At 34.5% G+C, this 25560-nt stretch overlaps 1 protein-coding gene across 7 annotated transcripts; it reads left to right on the forward strand.

Annotated features, from left to right (window-relative positions):
• Positions 1-35: 35 nt before the first annotated feature.
• On the forward strand, positions 36-24615 carry LOC116288078 (WD repeat-containing protein 86). 7 transcript variants are annotated; one of them, XM_031694804.2, is made up of 5 exons: positions 36-189; positions 12881-13936; positions 18081-18216; positions 18912-19015; positions 19645-24615. In XM_031694804.2, the coding sequence occupies exons 2-5, from the start codon at positions 13169-13171 to the stop codon at positions 19759-19761; spliced, it is 1125 nt and encodes a 374-aa protein (XP_031550664.1). In that variant the 5' UTR covers positions 36-189; positions 12881-13168; the 3' UTR covers positions 19762-24615. The 7 variants fall into 7 exon arrangements, with proteins under 7 accessions (XP_031550664.1, XP_031550667.1, XP_031550669.1 ...); XM_031694807.2 differs by lacking the exon at positions 36-189 and adding an exon at positions 4697-4929; XM_031694809.2 differs by lacking the exon at positions 36-189 and adding an exon at positions 5893-6010.
• Positions 24616-25560: the final 945 nt, after the last annotated feature.

Here is a 25560-nt window from a genome sequence, read left to right on the forward strand (position 1 = left end):
AGAACAACTTCAGGTATTGGTACATATATTGCGGTTATAATATATGGCTTAGAGATTACAAAGGTGTGGCTTTTAACTATTTCATGATTAACCATAGTACTAGGTCAGTCAGTGAGGGAGAAGCTCAGCGATATACCAATCGTCAACCACGCGAAACGACAAGAAAGGGGAGCTATCGTTCAATCGCAGGTACAGTGACCAATGTATTGATTCTAGCTAGCTTCAGTATATTGATCTATAGCTACCAAGTTAACTCAGTGAGAGATCTGCCTGGGTCAGTAAGTCAAGGCAACGGATACTTCAAGCACACACGCTATTTGACTGAAGGAGGTAGAGCAAGATTCAATAGCGATTAGAATTCGAAAGAATCAACTTTTCGCGGAAATCCCCATCTTGTCCCACGTTTACTGGGCTTACTAGACGGAAGGTGTGCTTTTTTAACGGATCAAGAGCTAAAAACACAGACTTTTGTCTCCAGGGCGCAATTTATTCTAAAAGAATCGCATCATATACGAAAAAGGAAAATAACCTTGAAAATGAATCGCGTACAAAATGATACGAAAATAGATGTTTCACTTATCGATGTTGATATTCCTTTTTGGATAAAAACCTAACGATAGGGTGATTTTATCGACTGTTATGTTAACATTTCAGGGATATTTTCGACGTGATCGGTTTGTATCTCTTACAAAATCACCTTACTTTTAAAACACTACATGGACCTCAATAAACAATTATTAGAAGTATATTTTGAGATCGAATTATAACCTAGACCTATAGAAATTTAAGGCACCATATATTTGCAGTGCAAGCTATTTTTAAGGCTTTTAACAAAACTCCTGAGATCGAAATAATTGATCATCACTCAGAAGACGTCAGAGGAAAAAAACAAAGCGCTCTTAAAGATCTCTCGATATTTAGTTTTGAATATCACTTCAGTAATGTCTTAGCGTCACTGTCTCAACACAATGTCTCATTTTTTATCTATGATTATTCTTTTTATGATTGCATTGTATAAAGAAAATACAATATCGTTCAAAGTAGAAACCAAGTTTTTGTCAAGAATTTATTCTAGTATTTATTTGCTAAGCAGTTCAGTTGCAAAAAGGTATTAAAAGTATATATATAGTAAATATCGGGCTGTCCGTTCGCGCCACCGTCAGATATATTCATATTGGTTCGCGTATTTATATATAAAAGTATAAATACAGGAACATCTATTACTGTCATGTCTATTCTATATTTTACCTAACCTCAATATATTGAAACAGACTGCGCCTATCGAATTATTTATTTGGCTCATTAAGGAAAAAGGTAAGTAATTTGATCATTAATAAACACAGAACAAATCAATTCGAAGAAGCTAATTTCTATATATGGCTCCCACAAGTCCATGTATGATTGATCGTGACTTGTACATAACAGGAAGACGTCAGGGTTCATTTGGAATACAGTTTTCAGCTAGGCAAAGGAAATCACTTTAATCCCGACCTTCAGTTTTACGTCCATCTACGAAGGCGGAGCCGGGTCATTCGACATCTGCCTTATAAGAAAAACTGCAGTGATGGCATTTCTCTTTATATCACTCGGATATAAGTTTTGTTGTCGTTGGTAATTTTATTGTTTTAAGTTCAATTTTTATTATGGGTAGTGCTCAGTTGCGCTTTATTCCTGGTTATTATATTGTAGTGTTACAGCCAGTGAAGAAACGTTAAGGTCCAGTAAAACGGTTGTTGCTGATGATAGTTTTATTGTGTATGAGTGTTGCTCAGTTGCGCTTTATTCCTGGTTATTATATTGTAGTATTACAGCCAGTGAAGAAACGTTAAAGTCCAGTAAAACGTAAATCGCACCGGCATCGCGGAGGTCATGGGTTCGATTCCCGTTGAAGCCTTAAATCATTTTTTCAGGTCTTTCTTTACAGCATTCGCTTAGATCGCTCATTCACTGTGATGATCAACACATCTATCATTAAAACGTAAACGTTAAATAAGGTTGTTGCTGATGATAGTTTTATTGTGTATGAGTAGTGCTCAGTTGCGCTTATTCTTGGTTACTATATTGCGTAGTACTACACCTAACTGCAAAAACCGCTGTCATAAAAAGATAAAAAATTACAAAATTACAAATAGGAATTATTTTTTAAGTAAAACAAGTGGTAATTATTTCACTGTTTTGATGGTAGAGACTGATATTCGCGATTTTACCTTGTTGGTATATATCTGTTTTAAAAAAACCTTGTCGGTCCGAGACTGATTAACACGCTACAAAATATAATATATTCACAGCCAAACAACGTATTTTCCTTTTAGATTGGAATATGAAGCATAATCTTTGCCGAGATAGGAATATTGATGCAAGATTTTTCGTATTTTGGTCAGAATACATTAAAGCCAAATTTTCCGTTTAGTCTCAGATCGCCCATTTCAGATATCCGAACGACGTTTTTTTGAAATTGGTGTATACTAGAACAGTTATTTTTATCAATCTAGGGGATTTAAGGATCAAAATCATAAGAATATATTTCTAATCAATTCCTGTTTAGGTTGTTATTAGTTCTTACTGTAAGACAATGTTCTTGCAATATAGGCGTATACATTTAGAATCAGGCTGATTTCAAATGTACAACCAAATGGGATTGGTTCGTGTTTGGATCCTAATGGTTAGAATAAAAAGTCATGATTTGTGTCGCAGTCAGTATTTCCACAAATGTCTTTTTAAAAATACCTGTAACACTTAATAGTCACTGGCTAGCAATGTTCCTGCTATTAGGTGTATAAGTTTAGTATCAGGATTCCAAATGCACAACAATATGTTTGTGTGAGTATCATTTTTGTGTCTAAGTTATTCCCGCAAATGTTTCTCAAGCTTCAGGCAAGTGTTTTGCGTTGTCGATATGATGCTTTTATATGCACAATGTTAGTAATCATATTATTAGTTATTTATCGTTTGTTATTCGGTCGTGCAGAGCAAACCTGCTTGTTATACAGCTATTCCAAAGAAGGTCGATGAAGGTTTTGTTGCGTGTTGCATACCGAGCCCGTAATGCACTATGGGTGATGTGAATACAATCAGCGAAAAGTCACAACAATTAGCCTGCGTTGCCAGCGGTCTGCAATTTCTTCACAACAATATGACGTTTTCCTAAACTTTGTGTGAACGTTTTTCCGGCCTATTTTCATCTGTTCTCTTGATATTTACTTATGAATATAATGCATTTCAGTTTAATGCTTAGTAAGCAACATGCAACGAAACTGTCTTCACCATCGTTTTTGAAATAGCTGTATTTCATGTGTGAAAGAATTATGTAAATTTTATTATGGGGACGTTTCTTAATCAGTTTAGTTTAAGGCGGCTACCGTAAGATCCAGGTTATAAACCCTGGGGTCATACTGATTTTTAAGAGTTTTTTTCATGTGCTTATAATAGTTTACATAACCTGGAGGGCTAATTATAACTGGGATGAAAAAGAGTTTGGAATGAAGAGAAAACGGTCATTTCTTTATCTTATGTTCTTATGTTTCATCAAATAAATAAACACGACAACTAAGAACGCGGAGGGTTGGGGTGGGGAGATTTATATCTGGAAGGATATTTGTGTTAGCAGAGTAATGTTTTTGTAACTGATATTTTACAGTATTCATATGTAAACTTATGTAGTAATAATCGTTTGATCACATATTTTTAGTTTAAGGATGCGGTTGGTCAGTTTATCTGTAGTAGTTACGTTATCTTAATCACTTGTATTTGTTAATGCAGATGTCAGTTCGTGAAGGTTGTCATTCATATTTGTTGCTCTTGTTTAGTTTGGTTATCGACAATTCCTTATCTACGTCAATGGGGATATTTTCTAATTAGCTGTCTTTTGTCTTCATTTTCAATCAAGATTATAGACTAATCTATTTTATATTTATTCACTAATTCTTAGATTTTTTGGTTTTTTAGAGTTTACACTGATATCTATATATAGTTATAAAAAATAGCTTTAGAAATCTCGCGTTCTGATTGGTTGGGAGTGCGTGCTTTAAGAGAGTACACACCACGCGCGCACTTTCAGGAGAGGCAGCATTATTAAATTGTCTGTTATTTTTCGTCAAAATAGTGGCAGTGGCGTACATCCGTTTAGTACATTTTCACTTTTTATAAAGATTAAATTAACTCTAACACAGGGAGCCCATGCTAGAGTTTATAGTATTTGATTCAGCCCTTTGTAAATGCTACTAAAACTACTTCTCTCACAGTCAATAGCATTTTCCTTTTAGACTAGAATTCTCAGTTTTTTCCCTTTCAGACAACATTCCGTGCCGTGGATGTATTAATTATATTGAAATGGCGAATTAAAAATGTAAGTTTGGGCTCCCGGTGTCCAGGAAACATGAAAATAAGTATTAGGTCATTTGATTCTATTGATACGGAGCTTATTTTTTAATCCATTGCCATTGTTGGGGTATACAATGGGGTATATTTGTACTGCAAGTCTCCTATCTCGATAGATATGCATGTTTGTCGCCTGTTATATTATATTATGGACAGAAGTATTGTGCAATACTCGTAGATTGTCATTCAAACTTCGACATTAATGATCTTATTTCAGAACGTATTTTGTCTACTAGTTTAGAAACAAACAACCCGAGGTGTGTTTTTTTAATCGAGACTAACACAGTGAAATAGCACAGATAGATATATTTTTCACGTGTCTTCTTTAGCCTCGGAGCTTGATGCGCACGTTTAGAAGGTACTTTTTCCCGCTTTTGAAACCGTTTTAGCACGGATCGTTTTTATGCTGGTCGTTAAAACCTTAAGTAGATTCGAATATATAGCAGACAACAGAAAAAAGGCGTTTAGGACAATTTTCTGCGCTTTGGAGCAAGAGGCAGCGAAGCGAGAAAAAACCTCTAAGGAACAAATACAATTCCAGCGACTGAAAAGGTAGGAAAATACATGGAGAAGGAGAAAGATAACGTCATCTTCTGTCTCTTTAAGTAGTCTAAAGATCAGCAAAATCATTACGCTCTCATGTAGCGATAGAAAATTTTAGAAATGTCTTTATTTAGGAGGCCAGACGTATATCGCAATATTCCTAATCACGAATTCATGCAGAAGAAAAAAGTTGTGGATAGTTGGAAGGTAGTTTCAATTTAAAGCTTAGTGCAATCGAATACAAAAAGGTTAGGATATTTACAAAGAAGTTCCTGTTTTGCGAGTCAAGGAGCGCGGGAAAAAATATATAAAGCGCGCGGCGGCCACAATTTGCAACGTCATGTCATAAAATAATTTGAAGCCCATTTTAAGCTGATCAGCCTATAATTCCAACCTTGAATATCATCAGTGAATGTTTTAAAATCTGTCTTAAAATGACAAAAAAAGCTTTATTTTTTGCTTCGGTCGGTTCACTGGAAGATCTGGATAACTTTTAGAAGATGAAGACAAACAAGTGCTAGTTTTTTTTTATGCCTTTCCCCTTGCAGGCTGAACTCTTAATTACATTGATTTTCATTTGTTTCTCCTCTATCGTGCACTATCCTTTAAAGACAGCCAAAAAAGGAATAAACAGTAATTGATAATCCTTTTCGAAGTTCACGTTACAAAATCTTACCAATTGGATAAATTTGTTTTAGCAAAAAAAATTCCAATATGTTCTGAACATAAGATATTCGCGAGCCATGGTAACAGGTACATCACTAGAAACATGTCAATCCTAATTTAAATTTCATATATTTCTAATTGTGCTTATCTGGAAAGAAAATGTTTTGAGAATGTATCTAAAGTAAGTGAATGCTTAATAGTGTTTACAACTGAGGATCAAGGTTAAAAGATTCGTGTCTGTCCTTCGAGGGATGGGCAGAGCAAATAGAGGGGGGTGGGAGTGAGGGAGAGGATATTGGACCATGTTGGCTAAACGGAACACGGAACCGAAGTAAGATGTTCCAGAAATGAACACATTTCAATCTTGATTTGTCGTAATTACAATACTACACGAGATCTTTCAATTTATTCGTACTACACAAAGGTAGGAAATGTTTCTAGGGTGAAAAGATGGGAATTGTAAGAAAAATGTTGGTGTAGATCAACGCGGAGAAGTATCTGCCTATCATGATTAGTTATAATTCAGTATAACAATATTCAAAGAACTTTTAGCTTTAACTTATTCGTGCTGCATAAAGGTAAAACAATATCAAGGGAAGACGTGCATAGGCTCATGAAATCATTCGAGAAAATGTTTATGACCACGCACATTTTATTTATGAGAATTACAATGATATATTGGCCGGCTGAGACCTTTTCATTGTAGTTATACATATTGGCAAGAAAACCGAAAAAAAGTACAAACAAAGCGGATTCTCCACATTTGTCCGAAGAAACCTTAGAACAAAGTTAGGAAAAAAGTTAAAAGGCAGTAGAAAAAAAATCAATCAATTTTGGATCCGGGCAAAGCATCGATATAGCCGTAGCAATAGGAGAATTGGAACAAAATGGAACCGGAACTCCATATTTTGACGAAAGCTGTTTTCTTTTTGACTTAATAGGAAGGTCATGAAATTGCTAGCTGAGTGACAGGAGGGCTACAATATTTTTTTAAAATGTATACTTTGAATGCGAGTTGTATGAGGACGTTAGGGAACTGGGTGATGTCACGCCATATACGTCTTCCTGCATCTAATGAAACTCAAAATATCTATCAAAACATAATGAGATTTCTAATACATTGAACGAGGAAGGTAGTAATCAGGCTTCAGCAAAGCCTCCCATCGTTTGCTGCTAAAGCTGATGATACAAACACCAAACTAAAGAAAATTGAGTTGCTAATTTTACATGAATTAATGTTGTTGTTTTTTTTACTTGAGGATGAAGGTTATTTTGGCAGCATTAGAAATATATACTGAATCGGATTCCTAAAATTCGTAAAATATCGCTTTCCTGTCTCTTTCTTTCTTTTTTCTTTTCTTGGCTTTACGTCTTCCTTTCCAATCTGGAGAATTCTAAGACCCCCCTCCCCATTGCTCAAAATGCACCGACTTATTATCATTGAACTCGTATGTCAAGGTTAGAATGATCTAAACGTTTCGTACCTGCTAGTCTAAGTTGCTATAATTGTCATTTTAATTATCCTGAACATGTCGTTAACGACTGGATGTTTTTGAGAAGGTTAAAGCGTGAATACCGAAATATTACCGCATCGCCAGAGGCTCCTTTTTAGCTATATGACAATAGGATGGCTTTTGAAAACTGGTTAAAAAACAATAAAACATTGATATCACTGAGTTGTTACATGAATATTACTGGAATCTTTTCAAGACTGAATAAAGACAGAATTTCTGTCCAGAATAATACATGTAAAATTTATGCAAAAGAATAGAATAACATCTTTATGCAAAAGAATATTATAACACCATCAGGGAATAATTGAAGATATCAGGTGGACAACAAAAACATTTTAAATTAAACATTTCAAAGGAAATACAGCATGTAGGATTTGAAGAAATGCCAGTGATTATCTCGGCAATATTCTCGAATGCTGGGCTCTTAGACCAAAATAAAGATGCTTTAACTGCTAAAAGAAAAAGAGAAAGAGAAAGAAAAATGACGATGGATAAGGAGTGACGGATATGAAAGAAAAAAAGGAAACAAAAGAAAGAAGTTAGGAAAATAGGAAGGAAGGAAGGAAGGAAGGAAGGAAGGAAAGCAAGAAAGGGAAGGAGTAATAAAGAAGCAGAAAACGTCTAGTGCAATTTTGTTTTCATCTGAATACGAAAAATGCAAACATATCCTCAAGTTAAATAGCTAATTGAACAATAAATCAATGTAAATTGACATGTCAAACGACATAGCCCATTTAAACTTCCTAATTATTTCACTTGTTGTCCAACTTTTCCACTTAGTTTTCTACTCATTTGATTTTTGGACAAAGAAAAGGGTCGCCTATTTTATTATTATTTTCGTTTCATTTCATTTGTAGTTAAACTAACGTTCAGACAATCAGTTATACACAACAGCTTTTTCTCTCTCTTTTTTTACTTTTTTAAACGTTCGGGCTCTCCTTTCTACAGGTGTAGCTTTTTTAACTTTTAACGTGCATTATTTCATTATTTCATTTAATTTATTCTTATCACGATGGCTCTAAAAACCAACCGATCTACATATACGTATGTCAACTGCTTTAAAATCTATATAAGTACTTTTGACTGCAGTTCTACCATGCCCAGATATATATATATGGATCTGAAGTAACTGCTGATAATTCTAAAGAGTAGCCTAGTATAAACACTCGATTCATTTTCTACCTACCCGGCAATAATAGACATTACAAGTCACAGGGTCATTCAGGTTATCAGGTGTTCATGCAGATTCAAAACTATCTAACATTAGTCAACAAATGAAGCAAATGAATCATTCCTATTTCAAGAGGAACATCAGTGTCATAGCCTAAGGCTTGCAAACCTGATGGTCCTTAGGGAGAAAAACCGGAGCACTGACCAAGACCGCACACCAGCCACACTTTTTAAGCGAGATAAATATCTTATAAGAAAAACTTTTACTCGAGCCTACTGTTTTTTAAGTAAATTTTGAAATATGGATTTTCGATGAATGAAAGTTAAAAATCATTTTATAAAGGACTCGGGAGCGAGAGGGTGACGGCGACCATGACAACCCTAAAACTAAGAAATCATCTTGATAATGGACTATTTTCCTCTTCAGTTTTGTATCTGTTATTTGTTTATAAGGTCTGTTTCCTATTTAAATAATATCACACGTACGCATTTTCCCTGCCGGCCCCCCTCCTCACGCTAAACTAAGTGTAGTGAACGCACTTCAGTAGGCCTACCTCCCAAGGAGTTTTTTATTCCAAGACTAGAACTTCAGGAGAACAAAGCACTACATGCATTGGGAAATACAACTTTAGTCAAGGAAATGTTTTAAAAAGAAGACGTTTAAGCTGGTAAAGTATAAATTCAATTTTGTTATTACTTTCATCATTTGGGAAACATTTCGCGAGCATCACTAAAAATCCGTTCACACATAGTCAAAAATAGTAAAGAATTTTAATTTTTTAAAGTTTTATTCCGGCACACCGAGATATTGATTGTCAAACTATTGCCGGCATGAGACATATTTTCAAATACCACTGCAAAAATCGCATTTCAGTCGAATCGCTTCAAAAATCGCCCGTGTAAACGGGTCTTGATGGAGAAAAACATGTCCGATTTATTTATTTATTTTTGCAAGTGAGTGAGGAGAATAAAATAAGTGAAGATTGCAGATTATGTATACTTATTGAATGAGTGGGAGGGCCGTACGGGAAAATATTTGGCTCGAGGTGATGCCGTACAAATGACCGAGAGCCAAATATTTTCCCGTACGGCCCAACCTAACTCAATCAAATAAGCATTTTGTCATATGACCCCCACGAAAAGAAAAATAAGAAAAGAAAAATAAGAAAAGAAAAGAAAGAAAATACGGTTGCAGGTTTCGAGCAGCGCCGTACGGATTCGTACGGCCCTGCTCGCTCAAAGCCGTACGGCCCTACTCACGCCATTTTCCCGAAGGTTTTTTTAAGAGCGCGCCCGGGCAGATACGGGTCATATGATAAGATTGATTATGATAACTAGACAAGATAAAGTGAGAAATCGAAGGAGAACAGGAGCGCAATTTCAGATTTTTTTGCAGCGAAAAATTGCAGCGTCGGTCTGTCATGCTGCCAACAACTCTAATATTGCGTACTAGGTAGAATGAAAATCGAATGCAGCTTCTAGCGCAATCTTTAACTCTTCAGCACGTCACTGAATAAGATTCTAACACGGAAACCCGCACACGAGACACGTATTGACTTTTTTTTTTACCAACATGGAACAAGAAGACTTTAAAAGTGAAACAGGCAACCATCAAAGGAAAATGTTCGAAAATTTTAGACTTTTTAGACTAAATTTTAGACAACAAACAAATCTTACCAACCACGTGCGCATGTGCTAGATTGGATTGCCATATTCGTTTCCCAAAATAGCTTTTTGCTGCTCTCAAAAGTCTGCGAGGCTAGGGACGTCGTACAGGTGCACTGCGATAAGTTTTACTCGTACGTATTCTCGTTGGAACTTGTAAATATTGAAACAGCCCTTCAACGAAGGCATTTTAAGGTTAGGGTCAATGAAATATCTATAATCTAAATCTTTGAAAGAAAGTTACGGAGATAATCGGAACGTATCTATCGCAAATATTATTCGTCTTTGCCGTCTTTCGTTTTTTATTTTAACTCGAGCTTGTATAATTATTTCTTGTGCAGTTCGCCGTGTACCGATTTGAATTTATTCCAAAACAAAGTAAATATTTTTCTTAGTAAAGTTTCGTAAATGCAAGCGAACGAAAAAGCTGTCTATTTTTGAAATTCATTTACAAGTGCAAATTAGTAAATACTCGAGTTTTTGAATAATAGAAAAAGGTATTTATGCAATGTGTTTTAATCTTGTGGGTAAAACTTTAACTAATTAGCATTTTAAGGTGTTCCTTTGTAAAAGATATATAGATGTAAAATAATCCAAATTATTATTTCTTAAACGAAAACTATTCAAAACAAAATATTCACAGATGATCTGCATCACTTCTAAATGAGAATGGGCGCAATTGGTTATTTATTCCGCATCTCGAATAGTACTATTGACTGACTGACTGACAAATTGCCCTTTATTCGTGCAAAACCCATCTGACAACTGGGCTAATTTGAGGCATGGTTGTCAAACTCCGACGGTCAGTAAAGTCTTGGATATCAACAGGCATGAACACTAAAGTGCCTTCTATAAAATATGGCTGCGAGCTTAAACTGGAGTTTTTTATTCGCATTATGCACTGTAAGAATTTTGTTTTAGATTCTAGAATGTTCGCCTTTTTGATGTTCCCAGTTTGTTTTATTAATAATTAACTACTATTATACACGTCAGCTCTTCCTTATTGTGAAATTTTAACTATTTTTTTCTTTATTGAAAAATTTTAACTTTTTTTTAGGATACACTCGAGACCGGAAATAGGCCATAATAAAACTTAAAATAGTTTGAAATTATTCTTGTGAGTGAGCCACCAAAATGAAACTTGTTGAAGGCAAAAATTAAAAATAACGTAGAGAGAGAGAGAATGGAGAATTTACGACTAAAAATAGATCTCCAGGTTAACCAAACATGCTGTTGTCAGGGGCAGTGTTACTGACAGGTGCATAGCAAACAATAATTGAGAAAACATAGCTTGAATTATAATATAAAGGGCTTTGACGTAAGCAAAAAAGTATAACGTCCTTTTTCTAGTGGAGACCTTTCTTCACTTCCTGTCACCTCGTGACCAAATGCGCTCTCTTTTGAAAATAAGCCTCAAATAAGATTTTAGAGATAGATGAGACAGATATATATACTATCTAGTGAGTCCGTTCGACCGATCTTCGTGACAATAGTGCGCAATAAAGTCATTTAATGTGGTGAGTATATATTTTTAGGTCGCCATCGCTGCCGGTGAACATAATAAACAAACAAACAGACGCTGCATGCACTGAGATCCTAGAAGGACTAGAAGCCTGTGTAAGATTTTAATCTTGATATCAAACTGACAAAAGGAAAGATTCCTTGTAGGGGCCTTCAATAGCTTGCCGAATGAGGTTCTCGTCAATTTGATTCATGATTTACATAAACATGGGAGTAAATGTCTGTAAATGTACCGAGTTAAGAAAATCGTTTAGATCCCATCAATAATAATCAACTGCTTGCTGGGAAATAATAGACTGTCGTCACACAAATTCAAAGAGAGGTGAAGTGTCAAGAATACAATTCTACCCACAACAGCACGATACCTCTTCTTCGATAATAATAGTAAGCTAATTAGTATCTTACTAGTCTTTCTTATTATATAGATATATATGTAGCCAGGTCTCAGTAACAGTCAGTCTAATCAGAATTAGTATATCTTGTCAATGATCCGCATATCAAGAAACATTATAGAAGAAAAAGAAGTGAAAACGGGTACTTTTCCATCAAGCAGTTGGACGTCACTTGGAAATTAACCCGTTGGGCAGTAAACATGTTGAATAACAAACAAAAGTAGATTCATGAATGAGGCATATAAATAACACTTACTCTAGAATAGACGGTTTTCGAAACAATTAGATTTAAGCTTTCGTTCTTTTGACAACCCTTTATAGGTCTAGCTATATCGAAAACGAACGGCGCGTTTATGAGAATCAACTTTATATTAGCTTGTTAGCCTATTATATTATTTGTTCAATATTTTATGGGGAAAGAAACTTGAGTCACGTCATTATGACAAGATAGCATACGCTCGAACACTCTCAGGTGAATTAGTTTTTATAAGTACTCCGAGAGCAGCACAATGTGACTGTCAATACACTAATTCATGAGCCCATGCGACCGCTGAAACGATAACAAATCGACCAAGCATTTAGCATGCCTAGCTTTTATTACCGCTAAAAGACATGAATTGTTTTCTATCAATACGTGTACGGACTGGCTAGAGCATGAGTTTTTAAAATTTTCAAATAATGTGACAGAAAGTTTTCAGAATAGATGAAAATAAAAATAGTTAGAATTTAGTCTTGTAACTTTTTGAATTGGACTGATTTTTTTCCCTTTTTTATTTATATATATATTTTCATTTCTTTATATCATTTTTCCCTTGCAATGACGTCAGTAAAAGTCAAGTTTGACAGGATCACAGGGGGAAATCTTGATATTGTTCCAGGTATCCAATCGCCTTGTCGCTTTGCCCTTAGCAGGCGGTGAATTAAGGTGATTATTTTCGGCTCATTAGTTATTCCAGTAACTGGGGAAACGATCGAAAATATAATACTGACAAGGGCCTTCATTTTGATGTTTTGTTCTCGTTGAATCTACAGATTCTGAGCAAAGTCCCACTGAATCGAATCCACAGTCATTCATGTCCAGCTGCATTACCCGGTCGAGTTGGTAGTTCTACTGAGATTACTGTAGCTGTGAATTGAACGACGCAAGATAACGGTTAGTTGGTACAATACTTTCTTATGGCTTCCGACTTGAATTAACATCGCATCGATGGCAGCAAAATATAGATCTGCTGTAATCAAGATAACCGAGAATTTAGTACACAAATCGTAAACTAAAGCAACTTCACTTCGTTCACCTCGACTGACAAACTTGTTATAAACATGGGCTCGGGAAGTTCCAAGTCTTCGAAGAAAGGCGGCAAAGGAAAGAAGGACAAGACTTTCCTCATTAAATCGCTCGAGCAGCACGAAGGGGGAATCAACTCCATGTGTCTAAGTCAAGGTGGAAGCACAATAATAACAGTATCGGAGGACAAAACGGGTCGACTATGGGATACTAAAACAGAGGAGTGTGTTGGTACACTGACCGGCCATACAGGATATATTACGTACGTTTGTGCTTCGGATAAATACGCGTTCACAGGTTCGTCAGACAAGACAATCCGCAAGTGGAACTTGGAGACAGGGGCCTGTTGCAAAGTTTTCGAAGGTCATGCTTCAGTGGTACACCGGCTTATCTATGCAGGAGATATACTTTTTTCTAGCTCCTACGACAAAACAATCAGATGTTGGCACGCAGATACAGGCGAGAAACTCAAGGTGTTTCGAGGCCATAAGCGCGGCGTTCATCCAATACTTCTTGTACCATCTGAGGCTAATCGTGGTACCTACATTGACATGGACAATAGCGATGATATTTTGGTTTCGGGATCGTCAGACAACACTGCTAAAGCATGGGAAATGAACTCTAACGATTGCCTTATTACGTTTAAGGGACACGAAGGTCCCGTTTTATGCCTGGCGGTCGATGGAAAAGGAAAACTCTTGTTTACCGGTTCATCGGACTGCACAGTACGTTCGTGGGACTTGCTAACGGGTGCACCAATAAAAGTTTTTAAAGGACACTCAGCATCGGTGCTCAGCATACAGGTAATCAATTATAATGTCTGTGATGTATATAGTAGTCTGAGATGCATATGTATTTTATTGAGTGTCGAGCCTGTGTTTTTCTGCGAGCTTATTGTTGCTTTTGAAGTGTTTCGCTCGAAGGTGCTGCTTACGCAAATGTATTACATATCGGACAATATAACAAGCCGAGTGCAAAATCCTAGTTCATTTGAGACAAGAAAACTGTATCGCGCAAGAAAAAAACTGAATCTGTTCAAGTCGGGCTCTCTAATACCGAATTCTCGTTGTGTATTAACGGACAAAGTCCAGTTTAACATGTCATCCAGCAAGAATGTTTACTCATTATGGATTTTCGCGAATCATACGCTCGTTAGGATAGGATTGCCTCGTTTCATGGGCTTTTGGTTTGGTATATTTACTTATTTATCTAATGGCGGTCAACCACATTATCCTACAATTATTTCCCTCCTTTCTTAGCAGTTTATTAATGCAAAACAAAACAAAATAACTCGATGTGATCGCGGTCAGGATGACTTCTCTCTGTGGATTCTCCAAATTTGCCCAGGAAATTTTAGAATAGAATTTCAATTTTCCACCACCATTTTGATATCATGAATCACAATACTAAAATGCGTCGGGTTTCTTCTAGAAATACATAGGGAAAGGATATTGAACGTTTTGCCGCGATAAAACTAAAACTATAAATATAAATAATGACAATAGAAAATACAGAATTGTTTTATTCGCCAAGTATAGCTAAAATTTCTTCCCATTTTTTCAAAAAAAATTCGTTTTCATTAGTTATCTTGAAACAATCACCAAATGGATTTTTTTTCTTTTCCTTTACTTACAGAAATATCCTCAAATGTATTTCCGTATACTTAAAAAACCTGGTGCGATGCGGTCTTAAAAGGCAATAGTTAAATCTGGTTATCTGACTTGTTTTATCTACTTGTTTTTTCTGTTCAATATTGGAAAATCATTTTTGCTCACGAAAGCAAAAAAAAAAGTTACACGAATCGATGAAAATAAAACACAACAGAATTTTAAGAAGGTAATAATTTTCTTGGCCCAACTATAAGAACGAAAATAAAACTATTAAAATAATTGTTTTCCTTAATTTCTTAATTTTTTCATTTTTAGTTTATCAGTCAACCAATTTAGGGAATATAATTCAAAGCAAAAATCTTCCGAGGCATGAATTTAAAGCACTTAATAAATTAGGACGTTTTGGTATTGGTTGTTCAAACCAAAAAAATAACTTGGGTTTACAATAATTTAAATTTGAATCGAATTTCTGAAAGGAAATCTCCCCAAAACACCTGCCTGCAAAGCTACATCACCTTGGAAAAGTATAACTGGATGTGTCAGTGTAAAACAACATCAGAATTTTTACATTAAAGTATTGAAGTTCTTCTGAATTTAGGGTAGTAAAAAGGTAGAGCTTAAACACACTTTATATCTAGAGCTATTGATTGATCTGTTTGCATTATTGCCTTAGTAATTCATCGTCTTCTTCCCAAACATGTCAATTTGTGTTTCTTGTGTTGTAGCAACAGAGGAGATGGGGTTATGCATCATCTAATTCAATTTATCTCCTGTACTCACCACAGGAGATGCTTTCCAAGATCAATGGGAACAAATGAATACTTTGAATTCTTAAAATAAGTTCCTAGCAAAACAATTTGAGTATTTAGATTATTTTTTTGTCGATGAGACACTTTTTTGCAGTCAAAAATTAGTTTGCCCACAAGTTTTGTTATTAAAATCCTTTACATGTACTCAAAAACCACCAGAATTCAAAACAAATGAAAAAATGTAATTAATTCTACAGGAATACTTAAATTAGCAGTATTGAAAATCAATAATAACCTTGGCCCATGCAAAAAAGGACTTCAATATTATAATGCTACTTTTCAGTATGCATCATGCGACCAGACCTTCATTTTAATATGACACAGACATTTTTTTAACCATGTTTTCATAAAAGGAAGTCTTTGTCAAAGTTGAGTTGTAGGTTTTTTCCAATTCATTTTTGTAGAATGAATTTATGCAAGCTCTGATAATATTGTCATGAATTGGCAATCATGTAGCAGGTTTAATAATGTGCAATAGCTGGAATGTCTTACATGTACATAAAGCCTACATTTATGGTTGTACTGTACTGTACTGTATTGTAATAAAATTCTTAACATTTCCATTTTTTTAAAAAGAAATATCACTTCAAAATTTTTGTTGCAGTGTCTGCTCTATCATATAAAATACAGAAGTGTTAGGTTTATTTGAATGAACTAACAGCTAACTAGCTTATATTACTTAACGTTCTAGAATTTTCTAGCCCTCATGATTTCAATTTTAATTGTAAAAAGATTGCAAATTAAATTGCTTCAAAGTTTTATTTAGAACAGTTTAAAAGAGAAATATGTATAGATGTGCATAATAGAAAGATATGTAGAAAGAGACAGATTCAAATAAATAAAGTCCATGAAATAGTTAAGTCTTTAAGGAAAGATTGTTATCAATTATTCAATCAAATGTCTTGTAAAATATTTCAATAGCATTTCACTATCAAAGTGATTACACAGTTGTGTACAGTCACTGAAGTAAATTAGACCAACTGTTGGTCAAGATAAGACTTAATGAAGATAAAACTTAATGAAATATCTTATGAAGATAATGTAATGCATTGTTGTCTTTATAATACTTAATGCTCAAAATATGAAATGAAATGAAAAAAAAAAAAAAGAAATGATTATGATTTATATATATATATAATATATATAAGCACCCTTATATGTGGATAAAAGGGCTTTACATGGAGTTGTGAATGACAGATTGCTTTTATGCAATTTACAAACATGAGAGATGGTTAGTATGAAATGTAAGCACTGAGGTTTCTTTTTACGTCCTCAGTGGTTCTTTTATGTCCCCCATTTTATGTTTTATATATTTTATATTTTACTGTAGGTTAGGAAGGGTTAGGAGGCAGGGCCTACGGTTGTCTGAGAAGACTTAAAGGTCTAACCATTTGCAGATATTATTACAAAGGCAGCACCTTCTCTTCAGTTATTTTAAGACCCTGAGTGTTGGTCCGGCCGAGCCTTGAACCACGACCTCCCGCACAACAGACCGACACTCTTACCAACTGGGCTAACCGGGTGGTGGCCATATATCATTATTTAATATCATTTATTATAAGCCCTATGCATGCATTTAACTAAGTAATAGTAGATTAGTTGAAAATGTATAGTGTGCCAGAAGCAAATAATATTTAATTATTATGTTATTTTTTCTTAATATATGAAAACAAACGAAAACAAACTCTACAAGAACAGTTATAATAAATAATGATAAATATGATATATACTATTTTTATCATGATTTATCATCGCAAAGAAATTTTATAACTTATTTGTATTGATGTTTCATACATAAAGTTTTGTTTGGCTGTAGAATTTAAGAACATGGTGCATGTTTCTGTATGCACACCTACCAAATTTGCAGAGTATAAATAACTACCCCCCTTCAAAAACTACAACTTTTTTTTTAATGTCAAGCTAAGGAACTCAAGATGTGCAGAGAAGCATGCACATCCCAAGGCTAAAAACAACGGCTGGGCAGTTGCTGGCCGTACTGACTGCTCCAATTAGTTTTAGCTTGGCCATTAGTGCTTTAAATAAAAATCCATTATGTTCAAGACCTTATTTAAACTACAAGATAAGATAACCTTTAGATCTGAAGAAAACAAGGCTGGGGACCAAAATAATGGCCAGTTAACAGACAATGTGCAGCCAAAATTGACATATTTCTGACCAAACACCTGTTGACTGGTAACATTGACTAGTGGTCAAGAACTGTCAATAAGTCTGATGTGAACAGTCGTCATTTCTGGCAATTACTGCTATTTTCATAAACACCAAACTTGGTAGCTGTGAGCTGCACACTAAAATTTGTTTTTTTCAATGCTGTAAATTCAAAATATGAATGGTACAGTAACAACTGTTAGTTTTGATTGATGGTAGCGAAAAACAAAATTTCAGTGTGCAGCTTGTAGCTTCTGAGTTCAACATGTTTATGAATTAATGACAGTAAGCAGCAATTATTTTCAACGCTGCAGAGGTCATGTGGAATGTGAACTAAATAAATTACCTTTCCTTTCCTTCAGATTGTAAACAAATTAATGTACACATGTAGTGCTGACTACACTGCAAGGTGCTGGGTGGTAGAATTTGGAGACTGTACGAGAACCTACAAAGGCCATAAGCATGTAGTTAGCACAATGTTGGTGCAAGATGGTCTACGTAAGTATAAAATGATGGCCTTTATGATGTTATAACAGTATAAATATTTTATATACTAGTTGTATAAATGACAAATCTAAGTCATCTTGCTTATATTCCATTTGAGTGTTGGAGTCTAGTTGGAATTGAACTTGGAATCGGAGTCAGAGTTGGAATAGAGGCTTTGCACCATCAAGTGGCGGCTCCCATAATACAGCATGGACTGCCTGTGGTTAGATGGCAAAACAATAAAGCCTCTTTGCTCTTGGAGTTGAAGTCTTTCTCATATAAGACGATTGTATCGTTCCTGCCATCTAACATGGCTGCCATAATGGTGCAAAGCCTCTATTGAAGTCGGAAGCAGTTGATCCACTCAATTTCAAGTGAAAAGTTAACATATTTAATCAACATAACATAAAGGACTTAAACTCATGTACAAGCCAATGAAAAGAAAACCTTTTAATTTTTTTCATGCACTCATGATGTGCTGTACAATTTTGACTCGACAGTTTAAATTTTTGATTTTTTACTTTGTCATATAACTGCATGCTTTTGACTCTGACTCCAATTATTGCAATCCCAATTCCATCAGATGTGAAAAGGCTTACAACTGTTGGCATGTGTTGTTGACTTGATCTCATAAACATTTATTATTGTGTCCTTATATTATGTTAAGTAAACTGTGCCCTTTTTAAAAAATATATATACTATTTCAGTATTTACTGGTGATGGAGATGGTTTGGCTAAAGCATTTGATGCAAAGTCAGGAGTTTGCAAGCGAACTTTCAAGGGCCACCTGTACTCAATTGCTTCATTACTGGTAGGCTTACAACTATTCATTAAAATTAATGTAACAGTGCAGATTCCACTTTCTAGAAGTCTTTTTAATATGGGACGAATATGGTACTGAAATTTGAAAATGTACAAGATTTATGTATGCAGCTGTTTCAAAAAAGCTAGTCTGATCATGAAAGTTTCATTGCATGTTGCATGACCACAGGCAGCCCAAGCACAGAGTTAGTGAAAATCGTAAGGTTACTTAATTTATAATTACTTTCCTACACAGCCACTATTAGTGTCATAAGGCAATGTTCACTCCCCTAAGCTCCGCCCCTAAGATCTTTGCGTGACGACACTAATAGCAGCTATAATTATGGGAGACTAATTTATAATAAGATGGTAAGAATTTTGAAGGCTTCAAAAATACAAAAAAGTTTCCAAGTTTATTTTGTTGACAAATATATGTATGTATATATGTGTCATAAAAGTTATAGCTTGATAGCTGAGGATCACTTTGGTGCTAAGATTTGAGTTAGAAATTGTTTTGTTTTGTGCTGTTTGAGAGGTGTGCAAGTTTTGAAATGTAGGAGAAATATGATGCATAGTGTTTCAAAGTAATCAGAACATGAGATTCATAACACTAACTGTATTTTATGATAAACCTTATAGGAACATAAGAACAAGCTTTACACTGCCTCCTATGATTGTACCTTAAAAATCTGGGACACCTCTAATATCAGAGAAAATGAAGATGACATCTACAGTCAAGAAAATGGGGTGAAGTAAGGTGAAATTTTTCGCTTAGCAGTGGAATGGGTACACAACAATCACATTTCTTAAAATATTTGAAACAATTATTGTTTGCTACTTTCAATAATTGATTCCTAGTTTGTTTAAATCAGTATCACCTTTTAGATCTCAGGAGGATTGTGAAAATGATTCAATAGCATTCTTTAATTATTAAGGCACATTATTACAGTACATTTAATATCAATATTATTCAATGTATAATTGGTCCTAATTGCTAGAATTTAAAACAACACTTGAACACAAGTTTATAATAGCACATTAACTTCTGACAATAATTATGATATAAATGCAGCAAAGATGCAGCAGTAGCAAACAGAACACTAAGATTGGAAAAAATAACTGACAGATTACTGGTACATGTCAAGCATTGTTGTGTTAAAAATCTTCAAAATTAAAGTTCTAAATTCAAGATATTCCAGGTTCTGGGATTAAATCAGTAACAAGCAAGTGTTTTTTTAAGGAATTCAATATACAATGTATCATAATTTAACTACTAATTTTCTCTCTTTGGGCAGACTAGACCATTAATATCAAAGAGATTAATTAATTGCTGCATTTCCTCTAACATGTATTGTATTACATAGTTAGGGTATAGTGTTTTGATAGGGATCTAGTCGGCTAACTGCAGGAATTAATTTCTAAAAACTATGTTCTATGTTCTAAATGGACTTGAGTCAAACAACTTGATAAACAAGGTACCTGATAAGATTTATAGGTTTTATCTTGCATGATATTAAGAGTAACAGTCCTCTCTATGGAGCGACGGAATAACTAAATTACTAAATATGCATCTCATAGGGTTTTGTAAATATTTTTATATGAAAAGAATTATTAAGTACTCTTAGTAGTGATGTGTAGAAATGCTGAACCAGTTAAAATTTGACTGCAGAAATTACTTCAGTTGACAAGCAGTTTATGTTGAAACTGTATTATCTGAAGATCAGCTGTTAAAAACATGCATGTTTGGGCCTGGAATATATTTGGTTGTATGAGAAAAAGAATGTGAAAGAGGATTCTGGTATTAGTAGTTTCAACTGAAGACGAATAAGGGAAAAGAAGAAAATTACATAGCTTTTCCTTGGAAAAGTTGTGTTGTCACCCCCTTGATATGCTTATTAATTGGAATCATCCTCTCTAGAGGAAGTATGATTGGATATTTTCTCTAATGACACATTTGACTGTCCTTGAAGTGTAGCAAGAAAGTAAGTTGGAATTTGGAGCAGTTTTTGTATCACAAAAGAATTTGAAAAGCTTGCAGCACAAATGCGGTCGTGATATGACAAGGCATACACCAAACCATTCACATTGGTAAAAATTTACTCTCCATCTAATCAGATACCCAACATACAGCATGGGCAGGGTCATGCCAAGGTTACAGCACTACTAGACCAATCATACCGTGTGAGAAAAAACAGCCGCAATTTAAATTCAAAGAATTATTAACATAATGGTAACAGCAAGGCACTGCATACAGCATAGAGCTTTTCAGTCATAGGAAAACTGTTCTAGTACCCAACTTAAACATGATATATACTGTTATTTCCCATTCATTTCAATATTTCCCATTTATTTCTACAAAGGAAAGGTAGGAACCTAATGTACATTGTAGTGTACCTCACATAGGAAATTAAGTAGAAATAAATCAGTAGAAAGGTTATTTTAATTCACCCTTCCGGCACTAGCCTTCACAGGGTATAAATTGTTTTAGATCGTGTTACAGTCACCAAAAAGTTCAGACATTGTTCTCGAATTTTTGTACAAATGTAATGCCTCTAAATGAACTATTTACTTAGTTAATGTTTAGTTAGTTCTCTAAATACAAGTAAATAATCATTTTTCTAGCTTGATTGAAGCTTTTCTTACTGCTGTTAAGATGGCTAACTAAAGAAATCTACCTAAATTTTCTCTTTAAAGTCAGTGAATTTGTATGGAAGTCCGAGAATGATGTCCGAACTTTTTGGTGACTGTAACACAACCCAAGCTAGCGCCAAAAACGTGAATTCAAATTTAAACATTTCATTAGTTTTTGGTAGCCAATTTGGTGTGACTCAAATTTGGCGCATGTTAAAAGGATAATTTATTTAGATTATGAAAACCATAAATATTTATTAGAGCAATATTATTAGTTGACAAATTATAAGTTATAGCTATAGTCATAGCACTGATAGTATTTATATTCATAAGGACTATCCTTTGAAGAATTAAATGTAACCTGCAATTCTGATTTAATATATTCAAGATTTATTAATATATAGGACAGCCAGATTGTACACATTTTACCAAAAATTGATGTTTCATTAAGACAAAGAAGAGAGCAAACCCTAAATAAGCCCACAATCATTATTACACAGAACCCACAAATGTGCTTGTTTTCAATGCCATGAAATTATTGTTTGAACTTAAAAGCAATGTTACAGGAGACATTATTTGCAATGACAATTTATTACACAATGCTGAGAAAAATGTGTCATTTTGAGTTGCGAGGTTTTGACTTTGGATCCAAAACTTGCAACATGTCGATGAAAGTCAAAATTGCACTAAAACTTGTTCTCGTATGTTGCAATAATGTTGCACAAAAAATCATTTTTAGCAAATCCTCTCTTGTAACATTGCCTCCAAATATTCTTTGAGCTCTTTCATCATAATAATCAACCAATGATGAAGCATGTCTTTATTTGTTATTTCAATTCTTTGGGGGAAAATGCAGATTATTTAACTAGTCATGTAAGCATCAAATACAATCTAAATACATACTTAAAGAATCAGTTATAAAGTTATAAAGTACAGATACTATAAGTGTGCACTAAATAGTACTATATAGTGCTAAATTAAGATAATTATACTGTCTTTTTATTGTTTAAATTGTGCTATTTAGCACTAAGCATTGCACCCTTGTAGTGTTCATACTCCAATGCTATCCACAGAATGATATTTATCAATTCAACTAAATTGAAACACTGCAGCTAAATACTAGACAATGCACATTTATCTCAAATAATTGATTAGCACAGTCATTATAAATTTATAGATCTTCTTTTCAAACTGTCAGATAAAGCAATGTTATGGCATAGTAGGTTAGAGTACAAACACTACAAGTGTGTAACATAAATACCACTAAATACTGCTAAATTATGGTAATCCTTTTGTTTTCTATTGTTTAATTAGCACTATTTACTACTAATTAATGCAAAGTGTTGCACACTTTTAGTGTTTGTACTCTATGCCTCATGGTAAATAGTGAACAAGTTAGGTAAGTGGTCGGTTATCTTACTGTTATCTTACCATTATCTTACTGTAAGTCAGAGTAGGTAAGCATTATGGCAAGTCTCACTTATTCACAATCAGTTTCAACAGCTAGCTACCATTAAGCAGTTATTTTTAACCCTGTATGGATGATTGAATAGAGCAGATTTTCTTTGACTGCGTATAACTGTGCCCCAATCATGACATGTATTCTCCTCACCAAATAGACTATCAAGTTATGCTGTTATACTACTGAGTTGTTCAATGTCATGAACACCAATTCTTTACTATTACCATACTGTATGGCACTATATTTTTCACACTCATGAAATCTGCTCTATATTTTGAAATATGCCAAATATTTCATGACTTGCAGCACTTCTAACATGGTAATTAATAACATGACCAAGATATTAATGATTAGTTTACATCAATATTTTGCCACTTTGGATTAGCATGACTAGAAAATAATCCAACTACTTGTAACATTACAACACTACCTGTCAACAGCATTCAAATTACCAATAACGTAATACAGCAGTAAAGATAATTGACAACCTGCTATGCTTGAATCTGGCAGGTTAAAGTTTTGATTTACATATAGTTTTAACATTCAGTCCAAGTGTTTCTATGGTAACTACTATGATTATTTGTGAGAATTCTTACTTATGACTGGTTGACTTAGCTTTGCACAAGCATTGTAGCAGTGGCACAAAATCAGCCAATCTCTGTGGCAGCCATATAATTGCACAGAGCTTAAAATAACAGCCAGACATCACACATTGTCTACCCAGAATTGGAACTTGTCCGGTCAAATCTTTGCCTTGCCAGTCATTTTGACCAGTAACGCTGAGCCAGAAATAAGGTATAATGATGACCACCATCACAACCATGACTGCTGACTTACCAGCTGTTATTTTAAGCCCTGATTGCATTAGTTGCCTTCCATAGAAATGTTAGAGATTAAAGAGAAATTAAGCAACAAAACTTTCAACACAACAGACTCAACTAAGAAACCCAGAATGCAAAATCAGTCAATTAAAAATATCTTAGACCAAAGAAATAAAAAAAAACGATTGGAGGTTTTAAAAAACTACCTGAGAACAGCCATGTTGGAAAGCTGAAGGACGGAATCATCCAACATGACTGCATTCAAATGAATGTGTAAAACCTCTATGTAAGCATGCTATACAATGTACCTGGCAGTTAAATAACTGGTCAGCGCTTCAGGGAATTCTGTTTTGAATCCAATGATAGATAATATATTTCAGTAAAAAAAAGTTAGACAAGCTATTTCAAAGGCATATTAATATTCAAAATGCTATTAATTGCATGAGAAAACAATTTTATTGGATTGTTACAAGTCAGGTCAGAATTCAAAACTTTCTGTTTGTTACTGAGGTTGTTTGCACCCTTTTTGAGGTGAGAACTGCCATAGAGTGTAACAATATCGACAGCCTTTTTTTCCACAAATCTAAATAGCATTGAAATGCCAATACTGTATTTGAAATAGCTCGATCAAAAGCACTTGTAAAATGGAATAATGCTCCATAATTTGGGAACAATAAAATTCAATATCACCAACAATACAGTGGTTGTTTTGTGTTGTCAATCTCAGTGATGATAATTATGGTTACAGTGTGTTGGGTCCCCCTCTACCATCCCCGATATACAGTATATCTAAGGAATATAAAATGTGTTTGCATGTCTCTTTACTATGATATAAAGACACTGGGAGCCGTACAGCATGAGAGAAGCAAGCTTAGGGACAGACCATTAGATAGTTGATACGTGGGAGAGGTTGTGTAAATCCCAAAAATATATCAAGCAAGCACTTAAACCTCAAAAAAAATATCGTGCAACCTCTTCTGCTAGAAGAAAGATATTTAACTGTACGCAAAAAAATAACGTGCAAGGGTTGAGCCAAAAAAATAAATATCATGCAACCAAAATTTCTGCAACCCCCCCACCATCAATTATGTAATGGCCATCCCTTAGGGATAAGGAATAACAAAAGTAAAATTGCAAGGGGTTTATATGATGCTCGGTTGGATGTCTGAATAGATTGAGGTAAGGATATTCACTCCTACACAAGGTTGTACAAAGGGTAGATACTTGTTATCCGATGGATAAACCACTAGATACGGATTCACCCAATACATAGTGCTATCTGCCTTCTGTGCAACCGCCCTCTAATTACACTGTAAGATGAAGCATCAGATAACTGGAGTTGTATGACAGTCATCACCAACAATAAGCAAAATGCAGTCAATATTTATGACCTTGAGAGTGCTTTTAAACCTTTTAGAATTATCAAAATAAATATATATAAACCTAGCTCCTAATGCATTACCGAATAAAAGAAAAGCTAGGTGAAAAAGGAAATATTTTGTAAAGAGCTACATCTTACTTTGCAAAATTATAAGAAATAAGCTTTATAATTCCAGAACTAGACTAGTGCTTGGCTTTCAAACCTCTAATCCTTTGTCATATTATTAAAAAATCCGTTTACCCAAACTCTCGCTCTGATAT

The sequence above is a fragment of the Actinia tenebrosa genome, unplaced genomic scaffold (genome assembly GCF_029948245.1).
Source record: "Actinia tenebrosa isolate PJP-AT-01 unplaced genomic scaffold, QUT_ActTen_1.0 PGA_scaffold4__44_contigs__length_22323623, whole genome shotgun sequence".
Taxonomy (NCBI): Eukaryota; Metazoa; Cnidaria; class Anthozoa; order Actiniaria; family Actiniidae; genus Actinia; species Actinia tenebrosa.

Bases quoted from the DNA above. Each gene is read 5' to 3' on its own strand.
- LOC116288078 (XM_031694804.2), top strand. From the start codon at position 13,169: ATGGGCTCGGGAAGTTCCAAGTCTTCGAAGAAAGGCGGCAAAGGAAAG. The intron at 18,217-18,911 runs GTAAGTATAAAA...ATACTATTTCAG, and splicing joins GTTGGTGCAAGATGGTCTAC to TATTTACTGGTGATGGAGAT. The intron at 19,016-19,644 runs GTAGGCTTACAA...TAAACCTTATAG, and splicing joins ACTCAATTGCTTCATTACTG to GAACATAAGAACAAGCTTTA.